Source organism: Odontesthes bonariensis, chromosome 24 (genome assembly GCF_027942865.1).
Source record: "Odontesthes bonariensis isolate fOdoBon6 chromosome 24, fOdoBon6.hap1, whole genome shotgun sequence".
In the NCBI taxonomy this organism is placed as follows: Eukaryota; Metazoa; Chordata; class Actinopteri; order Atheriniformes; family Atherinopsidae; genus Odontesthes; species Odontesthes bonariensis.
The window spans coordinates 21,795,633-21,816,091 of NC_134529.1; the positions used below are offsets into that span (position 1 = coordinate 21,795,633).

The following is a 20,459-nucleotide window of genomic DNA, read 5'->3' on the forward strand; positions in this document are numbered from 1 at the left end:
GTGATGCCCCCTGAGGCACTTAACTGACTCAGATGGGTGGTGGTTTACCAGCACACAGACAGAGGGCAATGTGCTGCACTTGACAGTGAACTAGCGTCAGCGCCCTCTCAGCAGTTGGTGTCCATAGCAACATGCGGAAAAAAAACAAGACAAGTGGAGACAAGAGACCTTGCATGGCTAAACAGAGAAAAGAAAAACTGTCAAAGTGGAAGTCCCAGTATTTCGCATGAGGGGTGTATATCTGACCATATAAACACAGAAGCACACAATCTTGGCAACGGGAGGAAAAAAACACTGGAGCGCAAGAACAGTTTGTCCCCAGATTCCTAATTTTGATTCTTGGCAGAGACAAAAGAATGCTTGGAATTCAGCAAAGACACACAGGAGACGGTGCGTGCTTGTACGAGTGACGTTTATCTGATGTCAAGTACTCTCACAGACAGGCAGGGCGACAGTAGACCTCTAGATGGTGTAATCACAACCCTGCTGGGTGTGTACATGCGTGTTTGGTTTGTATAGCGTACTCTCCACTAAGTATCACCCCACAGAGGTGTGAATGCTTTACTGCTCTTGGATACCGTTGCTATGTTGTTGTTGGTTTTTTTTTTTTTTCAGCCGAGGCTACCTTGCACAATGCAAACAGAAGTGATGCTAGGACTTTACCTCAAATGTCAGGAGAGCACAGACCAGCCTTTGTCATGCACTCTACAACAAAAAGGAATTTCCTGATTAATGCAGAAAGAAGTGCAAAAAAAATTTGAAATCCCTAACAAAAAATCTAAATGGGGTTATACATTCTCTGCTTATATTACCGCAGTGTTTTACAGGATCAAAGACACTTTGTTAAGGAATTACCTCCTGAAGTGTTTGATATGATTCTAGATGGGTAACTCCAGATTATTCTACTATGGAACAAGCAGTGTTGCTTTGAAGAGGGAGTCTCAATGAGGAAACTTTAGAATATTTCCACCCACTCCTCTGCACAAAGTGTCCTGGGTAAATTCACTTCGTAGTGTACATCTTCCTCTGTCTTTCCCCAGAGTATGATGGCAGAGAGATTCTTATGCGTTTAGGAGACTGCAGAAATGCTTTAGTGATTTTCTGGCTAAAATGCACTTGTATAGATGTGATTAAAGCCTGGACTTCTCCAAAGATAAGAAAAATCTTCATACAACCAACCCAGTGCAAAATCTTCAGTAAAATTAGTCTCTAATTATAACCAATTCATACCGTACATTTTGCAACATTTGAATGTGCCAGAGCCTGCACAAGTGCTTCAGTGACATTGAATATGTAACAAAATACAGGAGAAATATAATGCTTGCTCGCTATAAATGGCAACACATAAATATGTCAAAAGCACAGATTGTTCTTTACCCAAGACCCAACCAATTCTTCAGTAAAATAATGCTCCAATTGCGACCGGTGCCAACTTATACCGCATATTTTGTAACACTTAACCTGTGGAACTGTGCACTATCAACAAGTAGCAAAAGATATAAAGGTGCTTTGGGATTTTAAATTAGACAAACCCACTGCATGCTCATAATAACCACTAAATTCACAACACTATATTGATGCGGTGTGGTTATGGTGTAAGCCTTATTGGTAATAATCAGTACCATTTTTTTCAAATGTTAGAAGAATGTGTCCTTTTTCTTCTCAGCGGCTGTATAAATCTGGTCAAAGGTAATAAGAGAGGAAAATATGCAAGGCTACATTTTGGTTAGCCCCTTGAAACGTCTGATTTCCCCCTGTGCAGAAGGGAATTCTTCAAGAGAAAATCACGGGCTGTCTGTCTCTCATTCATGCCCTCATTATGTCTCATTCAGTGAAATCACCAGTGTCCCATAACCTACATCACAGGTGAAGAAAGGTAACTAATAGGAAACTACAAGTTTTCATTCTGAGTCTCTCTGGGGGGGGGGGGGGGTTTCTCACAAAAGCACAGGCCGATGTGATTTCCCTTGCTTCTTCTGAGATAACTCAATTGGAAATCCCCTCTGAGGCTCCGCCCTCACTGCACAAAACCCGGCCCGACTCCCTCCGCCGCACCACTCTTCTCTGACCTTCGAACGGATTTTTGTAGACGAGACAGTCGCAAAGTCAACATGGACGTCCACAGAGTGTCTAACCACAGCCAAATGGATTATGACTTCGACAACATGGAAGCCAAGCACGGGAAAATGATGCCTTGCCAGGAGGACCGCTTCGACAGCGGCATGGATTCTCTAAAGGGGGACGAGCTGGTGAACGACTTTCAGGACATGACCGTGTCCGTGAGCAGGGAGCCCACAGACGAGTGCGAGCCTTGGAAAACTGCGGTGACGGAAGACGGTGACACGTAAGTGATATTTGTGCGGATTGTTGTAATTGAAGTTGCATGTTTCGCTCTTTCTTTCTCTATCTCTGCGCGCAAATGGCGTTAGGTTAGAGTTGTGCACGCGAGAGAGCAGCATGAAAACTTTTTTTTTTTTTTTTTTCTTTAAGAAACCGTGCAGATAAATTGTGTAAAAGGCTTCAAAAGAACGCATGGAAATGTAGGAAGTTGCACGAAAACAAGAGGTCTTTAAAACGAAACAAACAAACAAAACAAAAAAAATGCTGCAAAGTACGTACTCGAGTGCGCGTGCGCGTGTTTGTACTGTGGCTGAGAGAGAGCAGTCGAGGCGGTGCTAAAGTCCGCTCTGCGCATTCAGGAAAGTCCCTGGCCTGATGCCAGTAACTGATAAAGCATCAGATGTGTCAAGCCACAACTGGTGGAAATAACCCGACAAAACTCCACTCTTGCGAAACGCTCCACTGCTCGAGCTTTGTTCTCTCTTATATAGCTGGAACCACTTCCCTTGTGTGTATTTTTTTTAAAGCACTATTTTAACTAACCTCTTTCTTTCCCCCCTCCTCCTCCCCACAGGCTGCTCCACTTGGCCATCATTCATGAAGCAACTGAGCATGCCCTCCAGATGATCAAACTCTCTCACAACCACCCATTCCTCAACATACAGAACCACCAGAGACAGGTGATTATCAGCACTGTACCTTTTCCCTGGTGCTAAAGCCACGCCCTCCTCAACATATGCACAAAACCACCTTTAAAGTCATTCTAACGTGTTTCCAAACGTGTCCTCCACAGACTGCCCTCCACCTGGCAGTGATCACCGAGCAGCCCCAGTTGGTGGAGAAACTCCTAAAGGCCGGCGCTGACCCTCTGCTGGCCGACGACAGCGGCAACACGGCTCTCCACATCGCCTGCAAAAGAGGCTCCCTCGCCTGCTTCAGCGTCCTCACCCAAAACTGCCAACGCCACCTCACCTCCATGGTGTCCTTTCCCAACTATAATGGTGAGCATTGTGTTAAAACAGCCCCCACCCAAAAGACAAACCAACTCAAGTTTCACCCATGCAGCTTTTGAACAAGGTTGTTAACCGAGCTCTTTTTTTTTTTTTTTCCCTCTCTCTCCCTAGGACACAACTGTCTCCACTTGGCGTCCGTTAACGGTTATATTTCTTTGGTGGAAAGCCTTGTTCAGATGGGTGCAGACATCAATGCACAGGTTGGTGTCTTTTAATACAGAATCCAGGCATTTTTCATTAAATAAAAAAAATAATGATTAAGAAATAAAAAGTTGAGTCGCATATGCCTAAACCTAACCGGATTTTTCTTTAATTGTCTCCTATAGGAGCCATGCAGTGGACGGACAGCTCTCCACCTAGCAGTGGATCTCCAGAACCCGACACTTGTCTGCTGCCTCCTCGAGCTCGGCGCTGACGTCAACTGCTTGAACTATGGCGGCTTCGCGCCGTACCACCTCACGTACGGGCGCCAGAACGAAGAGATCCGCTGCCGGCTATACGAGCGAACGGCGCAGGAGCTGAGGGAGTTGCCCGAGAGCGAATCGGAGAGCGACATGGAGGACCTGGACACGTCAGAGGATGAGGTTAGCGTCTCCTTCAGAGCAACCCAATCCTTAATTCGGTGGTCCGATTTCTTACAATCGCGGCGTCCGAGTACGAGTCCTTAAAATGTTTTTTCTGTTTTTCTACAGCTATACGACGACATCAAGTTTGGAAAGTAAAGAAACATCCCGGTTCTGGTGGTGTGAATGTCAAGCTGCTACTGGGTTTGCCGAGTTGCTCCCAACAGGGGACGAACCAGGTCATGCCCCTCCCCCCTTCCATCCCCGTCCAAGGCTCAGGCCCGCCAGTGCTGGCCCTGGGACTGCAAACAAGAATGAAGAAGGCGTCCAGGTGTGGTCGTGTTCGGCCAAGATCGCCGAACAACCACCATAGCGAGACCATGACCTCCATGTGGTCCATCTGAAATTGTATAAATATATATATATATATTATTGTGTATATACCAGACACTTGTAACATATTGTAAATACAGAGATATTATTTTTGTACGTAGTGTGAATTTGAACACTATTATCGGAAAGTGTTTCAAAATAAAAAGGAGTTTATGAATATGAAAAGTTCTGACTGGCGTGTTTCCTCCACTGAGCCAAGAGGTGAATTTCCCTCGCTGTGAGGATGACTGTTTTGTGGCCTTTCCATGCTATAAAACTTGCATCATTTGTCACTTGCTCGAAGTGATGAGTGAGAGTCATCACCAAGACTTGTGACATACAAAAAAAAAAAAAAGATCAAACTCAGCCAGACTTGGAACCATATGGGATTTCCTTTGTTGGGCGAGGTCACCGGGTTTCTGAGTCACCGCACTGAAAGTCCCTGGGCGGCACAAGAGGAACGTGGTGTGCTTTAAAAATTCCACCCGACCGTGCTGAATAGCAGCTGGGAACTGACTAAAGAGGATTAATTTTTTTTTTTTTTTTTTCACAAACATGGGGAAAATGTGCTTGATAGTTAAGGTTTATGGCTGTCATAATGAATGGGATGCTGGAGTCTGAGAAGCACAAAACTTCCCTTTAAGCTTGAGTCAGGAATTTTTTTTTTTTTTCCCTGCAGAGAATCTACTGCAAGTACGGGCACTGACGCTGTTGGATGTTTTTTTTTTTTTTTTTGTTCTTTTTCCCTGTATGGAGTAAACCTGGAGGCAACACTTGACACTGAAACTGTCCATCCTGTATGGGTCTATAGCTCATCACCTACTAGACCCATACAGGGAGATTTTCCAGTGGCCAAAGAACCTCTTACAGTGTAAACAGCCCAAGAGATGCTAAATTTAATCAAAAACAAAACAAAAAAAAGCTATTAATTAGCATTTTAATTGTATGAAGTGCACCGATGGGAGCCGCTATACCAGTTCCGTTGTATAACTGTATACAGTGACGGTGAGAGGCTGTTATATTCCATACGATTCTAATTTAAGCTGAGAAAGTACACCGGTCAACCGAATTTCTGCGGTGGCTGCAAAAACAAACAGGAAAAAAAAAAAAAAAAGGTCTGATGCTACAGAAGCTGAGTGACTCGCTGATGACGTGTTACGTCATTTCTGGTCATGCCGCTGACAAAATGCCCGAGATGATGGAAATAGTCAATGAACCAACCTCCCCTCCCCCTCCACAAACAGGAGCTTTGCCAAAACCACCCAGAAATATTAAGGGCAAGTACATTTTCCCTTTGCAAAGAGAAACCATTTAGTCTTGTAGGTTCCCGGTAAGTTAAAGCGCTCCGTTTCCGACACGGGACGTGTGCTTAAAAAAAAAGTGCCGGAAAAAAAGAAAAGAAAAACCCAAACAATGAAAATGAGGTCACATCAGTTCCACATCATTCAGTGTGTAGTAAAATAAGCTCCTCGCAGCACCTTGGTATGTCATGTGATTTTTGGTGCACTCGGAGCCGCAACAGGAAGCTCTTCAGTAGAGCTCTGCAGACGCTCATGTTTCCATCACCCGTCTCCCCTGCTGATACGCTCGTCCTCAATAACAGAGCTATTAGTTTACAAGCCCAGGGCTGCGTGCATTTTTAAGAGTTCCTACTGGGAAGGTGCATGAAAGACAACGGAAATCCGGAAAAGACTTCAAAGGTTTCTTTTTACTCCAAAAAATTGTTTTATTGTTGAATGAAACAGTGAGGGGGAGGGACGGGTGGGGGAAAGAGGGTAAATGTACAGCAAGTAAAGATTACGCCAGCCTCTGTCTGGGAACTGCATTTCCCATCATGCTCCAAGTCAATCCAACAGGTGACGCTTCTCTGTCCCGCTCAGTCCCGTTCTGCCAGGGACATGAGGTGGGTGTCCACTTCAGTCTCTGTCAGGATCCTGCAAAAAAAAAAAGAAAAGAAAAGGTAGAAGTTGGGACAGACGGATGATTAAAAAAAAAGATAAATAAAAAATCTACTTTCCCACAACTACAGCAGCACTGAGCGACGGATAAGCCGAATAACTGATTGACAGAAAAGCAAACTAACGAGTAATAGCTGCTTCTGGCGAGTATTTCCCCAAATGTTGTGGAAATTAAAAAAAAAAAGAAAAAAGAAGAGGAATCAAAATGACTGTTCTTTGAAGCGTTCTCACGTATGAACGGTGAGAAAAAATTTTCTCAGGAGCCATATGTTGGCAGAAACAGGGACGCTGATTTACCTGAACTTGGGGTCCTGTGTTGTGACGACTCCCACCTCCAGCTCAGAGGGCTTGAAGTCAATGGAGAGAACGGTTGAAAGACAAGAGACTGCCGTCTGAGAGAGAGAAGAAAAGGAGGAGGGCATGAGATGCTGTAACACTGGCTTATCAGAATCTTGACTTGATCATTTGATAATAAAAGCTTAATTGCTTTATAAAAGGAAACACGGCAGTTAAATGTGATAACAGACAGCTGGAAACCACCACATGGCCACAACAGCATCGACATGTGCAATTTCGGCACAACGCCACATTTTTTTCCTTCTTCTTCTACCTCAATAGTTTGCGCAAAGGTCCAGTCTAGTTTCTTTTTCACTTTCTTCTCCAGGAAGCTGGTGGCTTCCGTCTGCTTCACTCCAGCGGCGGTGGCCTTAAAGCCGCAGTAGTAGCCTGCCGGGTCGCATTTGTACACCTGGGGACCGTACTCCTCGTCTACGCCGATCACGATCATACCTGCGGGGGGGGGTGTCACAGCAAAAGCAGCGAGGTTCAGCGACAAATCGAAATCACGCTCAGACCAAAACGTCGTGACTCGGATGGATGTACTCACAGCAGCCGAGTGGTCGCATCTCAGCGTTCTGCGTGTAGACTTGTGAGATGTCGGCAATTCTCTTACACAACATGTCCACCGGGATCTCATAACCGTACTTGTACTGCCAGTTGGCCGCCTCGTAGCGAGCTCGCTGGACTTGAGACCTGCTGTCAGCTGTAGGGGGGACAGGATCATGATGAGGGGACAGAAATCTCGGCTGGGAATCCAACAACATCTGCAGCAAGCTGCTTCTTAGGGTGAATGAAGATAAGATAAGATGGTCCTTTGTTTGTCACACAGTGGGGAAATTCACATTGTCACAGCGACATGGACGGCTAGACCGAACAAAAATTGGCAATTGGCAGACTGCGTTCTCTTGGTTATAGAAAAACAAATGGCAGTGTTTCCCATACATTGAGGAAACTATGGCGGGCTGCCATAGTTTCCTTTTGGCCGCCATAGTTTCCGAATCCCAATCGTTTGAAACACAGCGATTATTATTATTATTTTTTTTTAATTTAAAATTTTTTTTTTTTGAAACACAGCGATTTCCTCGAAAACCAACCAATATGACTATACAACAGGTGAATTAGTAATTAAACATGTCCTAAAGTGTGCAATGTCAGAGTTTTGAAGTTTAGTGGCAAAAAAGGTTTATGTGTTATTAGTCGCTGTCGGGGCGATTGACACACGTTATAGATCAGTGGGTGCGCGTGCATAAAGATCAGCTGTAATCATCGTGATTTCGTTGACAAACATAATTTTTTGACCTATTTATATTATGAGAAATAATGTGAAATTTGAGCAATGACGGGTACACTAGTATGTTGTCCGGTATGTTGCTTAAAAAAATAGTAAGCTCAATTGTTTCTGTTTAAAATAAGGTGTTTCATCTGTCCCGCATGTGTGGTTCAACCATCCCGACTAGGCGGAGCGGGGTGAAGTTGGTTTTATATTGGACAGTCGCCTATTTTCCGGCTTTGTAATTGTAATAGCGTCACGAAAACCGCACCAATTAGCCTCAGGATGGTATTAATATTTCCAGAAAACTAAGACTAACATACCACAGGCTTTATCAACTCACCAAAGTAAGCCTGAAAGATCAGAGTAACCGCGCCGAATATACTTCTAAGTGAACTACGGCAGCCGGAGCGCTTAGGGACTGTCGCAAAAGTGCAACGCCTTTTTTTGTTCTCACTGGATATTCAACCAATGAACACCAAACCACTTCTGATGGGTTTGTGAACTCACTATAAAGCTTTCACAGCCTTTTAGTTTCCAGAAAAATCATTTTAGGTAGAACATTTACTCAGTGTGCATAGTTAATTCCATTTTAGACTTTTATTTTGTAATAGCTCTCTTGTTTTTAAAGATATCAACACCAAACCACTTCTGATGTGTTTGTGAACTCATTGTGTACTCCCCACACCCTTTATTATCAAGGACAACCTTTTAATTATTTTTAAAAAGGTATAAGTAATCAGTGTATATGACTCAGTCTTATTTATGGCTTTTATTTTGTAATAGCTCTCTTGTTTTTAAAGATATCAAAACCAAACCACTTCTGATGTGTTACTGAACTCATTGTGTACTTCCCACACCCTTTGTTATCAAGGAAAACTTTTTCAAGTTTCTCAAAAAGGCACAAGTACTCACTGTATATGATCCACTCATATTTTTCATGAAGTTTAGTTTTAACCTGTAAATATTTTCTATTACAATTGTTATCATTGGGTTTTAATGACAAGATGAGGTTTCCTCATAAGCCCACAAGGGTTTCTGACATCTCCAGCACACATTCCTTTTTTTTTTTTTTAAATTTGTTGTGTTTTATTGTGTATTTTTTTGTTATATTTGAATGAATGTGTGCCAATCAAAAAAATAAAATAAAATCTGCAGTCGCACAAATTTACGCCGGGTGAATTTACCCCCCCCCAATAGTTTCCAAAAATTCTGTGGGAAACACTGAATGGGCAGTTGTTTGACAGGTTAATGCTCTAACAGAGAGGAAAAAGAGATGTCAAATGATTCCAAAAGTTCAATAATCTGAGACTGAAACCATTTCTCAGAGGCTTAAAAGCTAAGAGCTGTGACAGAACGGTTCACAGGTTTCAGCAAAGGGAAGTAAAGACAGGGCGGAAAATAAAAAGGAGCAGCTCATCGTGTTGTGTAAGAAGACTGAACGCAGACGGGTATTGTGAGAAGCTTTAACTTATCAGCAGCATATCTTTCCACATGCAAATTCATGTGGAACCCAATAGCCTCGCGAGTATTTTTTCTGTTTTGTCTCATTTATTAAAGATTTTGAAAACAATTCAGATTAACACTGTCAAAAACGCGTTCCTTCTCATCTGCCTTCGTAAGACAAAGGTAATCGGGATTGACTGAACTGGAGTGAGCAGCATGATGATCTTGGAGGGGGAAAACCCGAAAAAGATGAACTGACCTCTACCTGCTGCTTGTTCCGCTGAGGTCATCAGCCGAGTACAAACTTCCTCATAAAGTTTACCCACAGGACTCCATAGCTCAAAATAATAATAATAATAACAGTTTATTGCCCTCTAACGGGACTCGTTTGATAAGACATGCGGCTCTCTAACTGGTCACCTGATTGATATTTTTAGAGATGAAATGAATTCGAAAGGTTTTCGGAAGATAACAACCAGAACCAAATTGGTCGAAGTCTGTACCAAATTCGTATACTTACTTCCACTTCCTTATACACTAACATTTAATCATCTAATATAAGACAGACCTTGCACCAGCTTTGCATCCAAATAAATGCAGGTGCGTGTCAGCAGAGCTGAAGCTGAATAGTGGGCGGAGTCTGATCAGACTGCTGGAAGCGACCAATCAAAGCAGACTGGGCCGTTTGTCTGTAAAAACTTCAGGTCTTTCAGGAAATTTGTGAAATAGGCTAACAGCACTGTTCTCCTGGGCACTTTTAGCATAATGGTATCTAATGTGTGGTGTTTAATTAATCTCCAAAGCCACCTGCGTGAAAACCTGGCACATGCTGGTCATTTAAGCGTGCAAAACAGTGTCTGCGAGTAGAAAACTATTCTCAGAAAATGACTCGCAGATTACACAGAAAAGTACTCGCAGGCAGAGAAACTTGTATGAGAGCGAACAGTGCGTTCATCATGCTTTTAGAGACTAATGTAGCAAACTAATGTCTCGGACAAGCAGCAATGAAAAGTCTCCCGTTGCGTCTCTTCGTGCTGTGCGCATCTGGGCGGGAGAAATAGGATTTGAACGCAGCACAAACAAGACGACGCACAGCCAAGTAGGATGGACAATCCACACCTTTGTGACGGGAAATAACTCTCCAAGAATTGTTTAAAACAGCTTAACCGTTTACGCCACAGTTGCTTTGTGAGTTAAGACGAAGAGTTGAAGAGTAGTTAGCTTGTTGACGCTAAACCCATCCAAACAGTTGCATGTACACATCTTAGTTCTCCGTAGAAACATCAGGTTCATTCTTACCCGTCATCCCAGACATTACGCATCCAATATTATCTGTTATTCTGAAGAGGTGGGTCACTGTGGAGGCATCCAGGAGCTTGTCCTGTTCAAAGAAAGACACAGAGAAAAAGAATAATGAAAAGTGGGTTCATCATTCGATTGGGTGCACCCCTTCAGAAGAGTGAATTTAACACCCGCACAGGACCACCAACACGTCACACGAAAACGACTACATGTCACAAGCTTACCGGTACTTTTTTCTGTGTGACGACAACCGCGCAGTCCTTCCCCCGGACTGCTACTGACGTGAGTCCGCCTTGGTTTATAGCTTTGAAAGCATATTCTACAAAGGAGGACAAGAACACACGTTTATCTGACAACAGTAATGAACGTTAGAAGATGCACACAACAAACAAAGGGAGCATTCACTCACTTTAGACACCAAGAGTTATTCTGCACTAAAAGATAGTCGCTATCGCTGCTGGAAAATTGGTGCAACAAGTAAAGAACTGTTATAAGAGGTCACATGATTGGCTTGTGGATACATAGATAGAGAGTTATTATCTGATTCTAAGGCCTAACAGAAGTTCTGGTGAAGGATGTTGCATCAAAAGTAGCAGCAGCAGTGTTAACTTTAAAGCTTTTAAAACCGTGCATCAGGGATCATTCACTTTGATTTGACTCCTGATACCTTGTTGATTAGATGACAATAACTAAAGTCACAACCATAACTCCAGAAGAGACTGGATCAATATCATACTAATAAACTAAAACTGAACGGCCTTAAATATTTGAGTGGATCATTCATTTTTGTCCAGCCAACACGTGAAACAGAAACTACATCAAATTCCAAGCATTTAGTCAAATGTTACCGGGCTAAATATCGTAAAGTAAGGAAACAAATGAGTGAAACAGCAATGAATCAGCTGGCTTGACTGCCAAGCTAACTATGCTAATTAGCTTAAGAGTCAGATAGCGTTTAGGATTCACTGTTTTGTGAGACAGCAGCGTCTGAAACAGTAGACCCAAAATACCAAAAAAGACGCTACGTGGAAGACTTTCATGATAATATGTGTTACTACTTTCGTTTTGGCGGGTTATTTTTTTTTATAAGCTAGAAGCCGGGCTAAGCGAACCATGACAGGGCATTTAGCTAGCTAGCAAACAAATAAGGCAGCGAACCGGCTTTTGTCTGACCCAATCCCCATACTGACCGACTTGATAGAGTCTGCCTTCAGGAGAGAAGATGGTAATGTGTCGATCAAACCCCGCACTTGAGCCTCGGGACATTCTGCAAAGTTAAGTTGGGAAGTTCGTCCAAATGAATTTGCAGGCAAATTTCCCTTCATGCACACTATTTCCACCCGGAAGTTGAACTTTTTACACCGGGATTTTTTTCCGGTGCAAGAGGGCCGCTTTGTTTCCATGGTGATATAACACCGTGGCACCCTCGGTGCTACTGGTTTATGGTAAACAAACTTTATCGGATTTTTTTATGCTTTAGACACTTAAACATACTTGTCCAAACCAATGTCCACAACAATAGTTTCTTCACAACATTTACGAAAGGAAATAGTTTATTTTTCTTACCCCTTCATTAAAAAAAAAAATCGCAATTATTTGACTGACAACGCTTTCAGCAACTTTTTAAGTTAACTTCTTACAGGGAATCTGTAAGCTGTATATGGGTATATATGTGAAATAACCGTAAGTTAACAAATCAATCACACACAGCTACATCTTACCAGCCTTGACATAAAAAAATCATACTCTCTTATATTATAACATGTATACGGAAGCCCAGAACGGACCCACACCATGGCCTTTTAAAAGCCCAATTACTTAGTTAGAAATAGGCTTAAAAGTTTCTTGCCCCAAGAAATGTAAACTTGTGAATATATATGTAACAATACCAAAAATGAATTGTTGTTAACCTAAACTTTCAATAGAAAGCCATCCCTCTTGTAATTCAAATGAATCTCCTAGAATTTCTAGGAGTTTTGAGTTTCTTTAAACGTTTATAAAGTGAAGTTGCACCCGTGACAAGTCTAACAGACGACAATATGCTGCACTCATTGAAAATGTGAGTCCAGTTTTGCGTGTAAGAGCAGGGGACTATCATAAGAAAAAGAAAAACATCAACAGATTTTACAACAGTGTCCATCATTTTACATGAACACCCATACGGTCCGTGTGACCCAAAATGAGGAAGTAATGTATTGCATAATTTCCCGTTAGTATGCAACAGAGAGGCTCGTTGATTCCTTGTAGACACTGCAAAACAGCATATGCTACATACTGCAAACAGTTAATAGTTAGCCTGGCATTAAAGTTAAGCAATAATGAGGAGGCTTGTTTTCTGTAGGAAGAGAAGCACAGTTGATGCTGCCAAGATTATGGTTCTGTTCCAGTTGCTGCCATGAAATGTTTAAAACTACCTGGGAAAAAGGTGCACATGCTTAGTTTGCAAAATGGGACACTTATGTAACTCTTATAATGTTTAAGCTTTATTTCACCCATGACAAATGTGAGCTGGAACCAGCTTGATATAATATTACATAAAATAAAAAAGACAGCCCTCTGCCTGAAAGAAAAACAAAATCCCCCCCCCCCACACACACACAATTTCAGTGCAACCATGAAAAGAGTTGAACTCAACTTTTAAAAGGCTTTTTACTGTATTGCCAGTGTTGACACATTATATCTAGTATAGAGTAAGTTGTAGTAGTTGTAACCTCTAAGAGTGTATTCCTTATCACATAACAAGCCAATGTGAAAATGATGCCAACATGTGAAAGGAACATGAGTAAGGATTACATTTTTACAACTTCCTGTAACAGAATCCCCATCTGATCTCCTGGCAAATGCTCAAATGCTCAACTTCCATTTCCTTGTTCAGGTGCATTTGTCATGAGGGATTTTCCCTCTCTCCACAGGTAGATAAAACAGCTGAACAGAGGATGTTTGCTTCCTCTTTATGAGTTACTGAGCCATTCAGATAATGACTCATAAGGCTACTCGGTAAGATGTCACGATGTGCGATTAGCTGAAGTAGGATCTCAGCTCTGCGACGCAGGCGGAGGGTTATCTGGCAAAAAGTCCCAGTCGGTGGTTATGACATTACTTTCCTGATTTAGAATCTGTAGCTGCGTTTGTCATTATGACAACATGACATACACGGGAGGACTTGCACTTCATCGCTGAATCAAACATCTCAACGGTGGTTCAGTAACACTCCCCGTGTCTGTAATGCAGTATTTTAACATCAGATGGTTAATCATCCAAACTGAATGAAAATCCAGGATTGCAAAAAGGCCGTCAACGCCTGCACATCCACAAGTTTCACCAGACAGTTCCGCAGAAAAACAGAGCAGCACGGATTTTGCAACTTCAAAATGTACAATTCTTAACAAAATGAATATACTTTTAGTTAAGACGTTATTTTAACTGTGATGCTTCTGCACCTGCTTTTTCGCCAGCTCTAATTTGATAGTTCATGATCTAGACAGCAGACGCCTCTCCACCCCGTGCAGATGCCCCTCTACCCACACACCTCAGTTCCCACATCTGTTCTTTCCCTTTTTCTCCACAGGCTTTGGGTTCTGTCTCTGTCATGAAAGCCTGCCTCATTCATACTGTACCAGTGCAGCATTTGCACACTGCACTCGCATTTGAAACTAGAAAGACCCCCACCCCCGATTCCATCAAGAGCACGCGTGGGAGCATTTTCTGAGGTGTGTGTGGGGGGGATCTCCACCATCGATGAAAATGCTTTTTTTTTTCACATTACAAAACCCGCAGTGTGGCTCATGTTTTCCAAGCACAAAAGTTTAGATGTTAGGCAATGAGGGAAACATCAATATGAAGAGGCCTTTGTCTGAAAACTCTCCCAGTGTAACATGAAAAGAGTTGTCTTGACTCATTTTTTGCACAGAACATTTCAAAAGTTTTTTTTTTTTCCCCATAACCGTGGACATTTTGAGATGTGTATTCAAAAAGAAAATCCCAAGCATAGTTCTCAGAATAACTCTCAGAATATGCGTTTTCTGCGGAAACATTGTAGAGATTTATAGCCCTGAAAATGTACTGCACATCATGTAATCGCCCCCCTTAACTCAAAGTATTCATTAGATTTTATAACACACGTGAAGCTCATGGTTTCTAGGAACCTGCACACAGTGAGCAGCTTCTGGGAATAGCTTATCTAAAGTGAACTAAAATGCTGAGCGGAGCAAAGATGTCCCTCGAGCGTGTGTGTGATAATGCTGCGCGCTCGCTTCCTTGTACTGCCGGCATTTTCTTCAGAATTGGCTTCTTGTTCCTTGTAAATTATCTAGTGGTTTGCCATGTTACAAAAATGATTGCGCAGGAGCCTCCAAGGTGTGCTGCAATTTGTGGTGTCACGCTTGTTTAAAACATGTCGAAAGTGTTTGTCTGAAATGTAACCAACAGAGACAACAGAGCTTTTTCACCCCGGTCTGTTTGCACGCCACTCAAACACGTGGTTGCGAACATCTTTGGGCTGTAGTGAAATTGGGGTTTTTACACTGAAAGCACGGGTCAGTGTGAACGGTGTGCAGTGAGAGGTTAGATTAGCGTGTTCTGCAGCACATTGCACATGGTGAAAGTCAATTTATGATACATGAAGCAAACCGTGATCTTCTGATCAAACGTGATAGATAATTAGACTTCTTTCTAAACTTTCTACACTTCCTTTAAAACAACCTGCTTGTAAACAGGGCTTGTATTGTAGTCCCTGCAGGATGTTTGGCCCCGGAAGCTTTTTTGGACGCCTCGTCCATCTTTTACTCTAGTACTCTTAAGGTCAGATCTTTGTTCTAGTTGTGGTACACGTGCTGCTCAGATGAATTTGGGTTTATTAAAACCCGATTTAAGGTAAACACAAGAAACTTGTGCTAAAGAAAAAAAAAAATGGACCAGACTCAGTGAATAATTCCCTAAACTCCCTATATAGACCAGTGAGCAGTGCTGACCAACATGTCATTGGGGTCATCAGGTGGGAACCTCCTTTCATCAGTGTTTCATCTAGTTGGGCCCACGACACCTCCAGGAGGCTAGACAGTGATCACTGGCGTCCCAGAGTCATTCCCCTAACCACAACAACAATCTTTTTCTTTTCCACAGCCACAAGCTACCCCAGCCTCTCACCAACTGCAGACCAGTCACAGCGGGGTGGGGATGCAAACCCTGGTTCGGGTAAGGGGTAGAAATAGAAGAGGTAAAGATAAGTAGGAATGAGATTCAAACCCTGGTTCGGTAGCAGGTAATGAAAGTATAGAGGGTGCCAGAGGTGGAGGCAGGACAAGACAGCAGAAACACACTAGCAGAGATATACAGTGATTTACCTCAAATGGAAAAAAAAAAAAAAACAGCTCAGGTCCTTCAACACTGCCTCAGGAATTTGCAAAATGAGATCTTTTCAAAGTAAAGGCTTTTATTTAAAAACACCCTCATGGGCCGTTTGCCAGGTGTTAACAGACAGATATGTTCATAAATGAGGTGTGGCGTATGGAGGGATAAAACTCATGAAATACAAATGTGTGTGCTCAAAAGAGGTGGCTGGCATTGAATAAATAAAAATTCTTAATAATTCATAACAAATACAGAAAACACAAACAAATCCCGGTAGAATCGACAGAAAATGGCATTCATTAAAGATTTGTATTATCACACGCCTTACGTTTTCATTTTTGTATGAAAACTATTCTATCAACAAAGTTATGTTCATGAAAATAGATCCATACTCTTAATAAATATGTGTTTTGGCGTGCATAAATGTCCAATCGTTATGATAAAAACGATCACAGAAAATGTATTTTAGACATTTCATTTCTGCTTGTCTGTAAGAAAATTAGTTTTTGGAGAAAACAGAACAAAATATTCAAATCCAAAGAAGCCGGGCTGGAAACCAAACAAACCAAACAAAAAAAGTAAGAAATATATAGGAATTTGAAGACAAATGACAAAACACAAAATAAATGTTTTATGCATTTATTTCCCCCTACTCTGTTTATCATGCTTCTTATCATTCATCTGGTTATTTCAATCGTAATGGATTTACTTTCAGCTCTTGTTCTGAGCCAACTGGGTTTGAGCCAAAGTCAGGTTCCTCTTATATGCTCCGGGCCAATCGAGTTTGAGCATCAGCTGTCTCCTTCCTCCCAGTGAACGGTGTCTGGTGTGTAAAAAGACTACGTTGTCTTCTGTATTGTATACTGTAACGAATTGCTGTATATTTACGGTGGATTTACAACAGTATCCAACTGTATTTTAACATAATTGTAAAATACTGTTGAATATTCATCCCTCACATGTAAATTAACAGTTAAATCAGTCATTTAACAATACCAGTAGACAACTGTAATTTAACATCATAAAACAGTATTTGTAATGAATTGATGTCCAAATCCATAATACGTTATTATACTGTTAAATAAATTACGGTAGATGCGCTGTAAAATTACTAAAACACAGTTATCCTACCGTCATGTGCTGTAATCCAAAAAACAGTATTATACTGTTTGATAAATAACAGTAGTTGCACAGTAAAATAACAGTAAAATACTGGCGTCCCTGCTGCCAGTATTTTACTGTTATTTTACAGGGAAATTCTTTACAGTGTATATATTACCTTCAACTGTACACCAAAACCTGTTTCTGAACACAGCTGAGGTGAGAAACAAACACTATCGTGGCCAAATCTTCCCTCGTATTGCTTCTACAAAAAGTTTCAGCTGGATAAACTGCGGTGTGGTGCATCGTCATTAACTAAAAGGAAAAACAACAGGCAGGAGCGAACACAAGAGGAGTTACGATGATTTCAAAGACGCACTGTGTGCTACCAAATGTGCCCAACCTGTCACCGATAGATGCAAACTTGTACAATAAGTTGTGGATGGAGGGGAAAGAGAGAGAGGTGGGTGGGTTTCTGTGGTTTTTACCCACATAGCCTTCTTTAAATGTCTAATTTTAAAAAAGAAAGGCAGCTAAAACCCCCAAGAGAGATGTGACCCTAACGATATTCACAGAAGTATTAAGATGTTACTCCCTGTCAACTGCCTGAACGGTCACATGAAAATACAAACGAGCAGAGAAACCTGGCCTGCATCACACAGTGGTGGGTGAGATCAGTAGTTGTTTTAGACTGCCTGCGTACGCCCACATTCTTCCTCATGTCCTAAATATATCTCAAAGCTTTCCTGTAGGATTGATATATTCAATTAGATCCTATAACCAGGCTCGTATGCACATTGCTACATGAAGGCTCGGCCTGTGTGCACCGAAATAATGAGAACAAAGATAAAACTGGACCTGCAGAAAAAACCCAAAGGGGGCTTCAACTCAACACAAACAACTCTAACCTCACATTCTCTTTAGTCAGCCTCTGGAGGAAGTAAACATGTCTCACTCTGTGCCACAGGGTAGCAGGAAACCCAAAACCTCTTCTCCTTTTTCAAAGTATCTCGGTCTTTTTGAGGATGGGAACTTTTGCAGAGCGCCTCTCTGTAAAGTGTAGCAGGCGTATTCAGGCAGGCCTCAACTATCAGGTTTTTAGCTTGTGGGCATCCTCAGTCATGCCTCATACCGCGCTCACGGGATCACACTCTGCAGCAAATGATGCCTCATAGCCGCGCTAACTCATTATGTGCATTCTTAATGCCCATCATTTGATAGCAGTGCGCAAACCAGACGAGCAGGATACAGCTTAGGTGTGTTACTCACACGCTGACAGCAGCATTACTCCTTCCCCTCAGGCTTTTAAGCCCACTGAACAAAAAAGCTAGAGTAAAAAGTGAGAAAATACAGACGAGCGCACGAAATTTCTGCTGCAAATTGTTCACTGGATTGATGAATTAACAGATTTCATGATCAGAAAGGTATCAGTTAGAGCAGCATTGCTTGTCATTTTGGCCACTTATTGCTCTGTCAGCAGCAGTCAGTAACAGTGCAAACAGGCCCAAATGGTCCTGACAGATGTTCATGACAGCTAGAAATACTTAGGTAAAAGAGCAGCAACAGCCACAATGTCAAGTAATTACTAAATCCACATGCCTTTATCAAACATTCTGCTGCAAGTATTAGGGCATGTTGCATGTGACAAGCTTTGCCATCTTCATCTGATGTTGAAGTGTTGTGAGCATTAGCGTCCGTTCTGTAAGCAGTTGTGTACTATAGACCGAAACTGCCATAATCAAAAACAAATACAAGAATGGATCAATACATGAGCAAATATGACAATAGATGCCACTGAAGTACAGTATAAAATACAAGTAATGTCATAATAAATGTACAAAATGTGAAATACATGCATTTTTCTGCTTTGATTTTCAACTGTAATCATTTGGCCTGGTTTTGTTACCCATCTTCAATTACCTGCCATTCAAATTTCTATTTTCATTCATTTCTAAACTTTTTTCTTTGTTTCATGTCCCTGTGTGTATTTCTGTATCATTGTCCTTTACATTTTTTGCTCTAGTTATTCCCTTCAAAATATGGACTTCTTTATTCGCGATTGTCCGCCATCTGAAGTTCCATTGCATAATAGATATGATCTGTTGATTCCAAATAGAGTGTGTGATGATGAATGTAATGCAGAAATTAATGAAAACAAGAGAAATGGACCCAGACCTCAGCCAAGGGCTAACCAGATTATCAGCAGAAGCCCAAATCCCACAACCAAGGTGAGGACTACAGAAGCGATCGACACCAGAATGGCAAAGATGGAAAATATAACTTTTTCTGATCTGGTCAGGGAAGTGATAGATATTTTGTCAACAATTCTGTCTACTCATCCAGATGGCACAAGGACCATTGTCCACACGGGGTCTTTTGATATTTTGAGAAGGAAGACTGGTTCTGAGATCCTGAAGAAAGACTTTTCTCTGCTGTTGGAGAGACTGTGTCACTACGGAGCACATTTCTGGCCCCATTCCTACTGTGGGTAAAGGAATTGAACTTTTCAGCAGACTTCTTGGCCTGAACACATGGTTGTCAAATGCATGCATCGCCCATGGGATTAAGTTTATTGATAACTTTAATATCTTTTGGAACTGTAAGGAGCGTTTCAGACCTGATGGCATGCATCCAAATCGAACTGGATGAAGATTACTTGGTGCACACTTACGTCATGCTGTTGGGACGGCAAACCCAAACATGACTGTACAGATTAGACTGAAGGACACAGCAGCAAGGCAAACAACCCCCAGCCCTCTCCCCTCACCAGACCCTTTACTCCACATCAGTGGCGGCTGCTGACTTTTAAAACAGGGGAAGCCCATATTACGCGTTCAGGGTTGTAGTGGCTCGTGCCATCCCAAAGCAGAAGATAGCAAAGTTAAAAAGAATTAGTTATAACATAGATGTGTCTAGTATGACAAGTATGCCCAGCAACTACACAGAAAGAAGGTATAGACTTTGAAAATTCACACAGCAAGGCAAAAATCAAGTATGATCGAATCTAAGGCCTGTAAATGGCTGGATCTGTGGCTGGATCAGAATCTGTGGAGCATTTTTCCCTGTCATAATGAATACTTAGAGTTTGATGGTGGTGGTAAGTTACCTTAAAAAAGGTAACATTTGTGAATGGGCAGCATGAATTCTAGAAAGAAACAACTAAAAGTATTACAGCACTTTCACAGACAACCAGTCTCTTTCGTATCCGCTTTGGGACAGAAGTTCCAGCGTGCTTCTCCCCGCTTAAAAATTTGGCTGCCACAACATCTCTCATGATGGACAAACACTAACTCCAATCATCACGACACAGCCCCTCATATTGACACGCCCACGTCTAATCTACCCCCAGAGACGCCGAGCAGCCTCGGAAGTGATGAGTTTTTGTCGATTTAGCCAATGATGACCT

The 20,459-nt window shown here is 42.0% G+C and overlaps 2 protein-coding genes across 2 annotated transcripts; one reads left to right on the plus strand and one right to left on the minus strand.

The window, feature by feature from the left end:
* Positions 1-2,030: 2,030 nt before the first annotated feature.
* LOC142375248 (NF-kappa-B inhibitor alpha-like) lies at positions 2,031-4,474 on the plus strand. Its single transcript, XM_075459216.1, has 6 exons — positions 2,031-2,344; positions 2,915-3,020; positions 3,134-3,341; positions 3,465-3,553; positions 3,680-3,937; positions 4,046-4,474. Exons 1-6 carry the CDS (start codon positions 2,112-2,114, stop codon positions 4,073-4,075), a joined length of 924 nt encoding a protein of 307 aa, XP_075315331.1. The 5' UTR covers positions 2,031-2,111; the 3' UTR covers positions 4,076-4,474.
* Positions 4,475-5,989: 1,515 nt separating this feature from the next.
* LOC142375365 (proteasome subunit alpha type-6) lies at positions 5,990-11,956 on the minus strand. Its single transcript, XM_075459364.1, has 7 exons — positions 11,794-11,956; positions 10,828-10,922; positions 10,601-10,682; positions 7,133-7,288; positions 6,857-7,035; positions 6,544-6,638; positions 5,990-6,222 (listed from the first exon to the last, which is right to left on the minus strand). Exons 1-7 carry the CDS (start codon positions 11,867-11,869, stop codon positions 6,165-6,167), a joined length of 741 nt encoding a protein of 246 aa, XP_075315479.1. The 5' UTR covers positions 11,870-11,956; the 3' UTR covers positions 5,990-6,164.
* Positions 11,957-20,459: the final 8,503 nt, after the last annotated feature.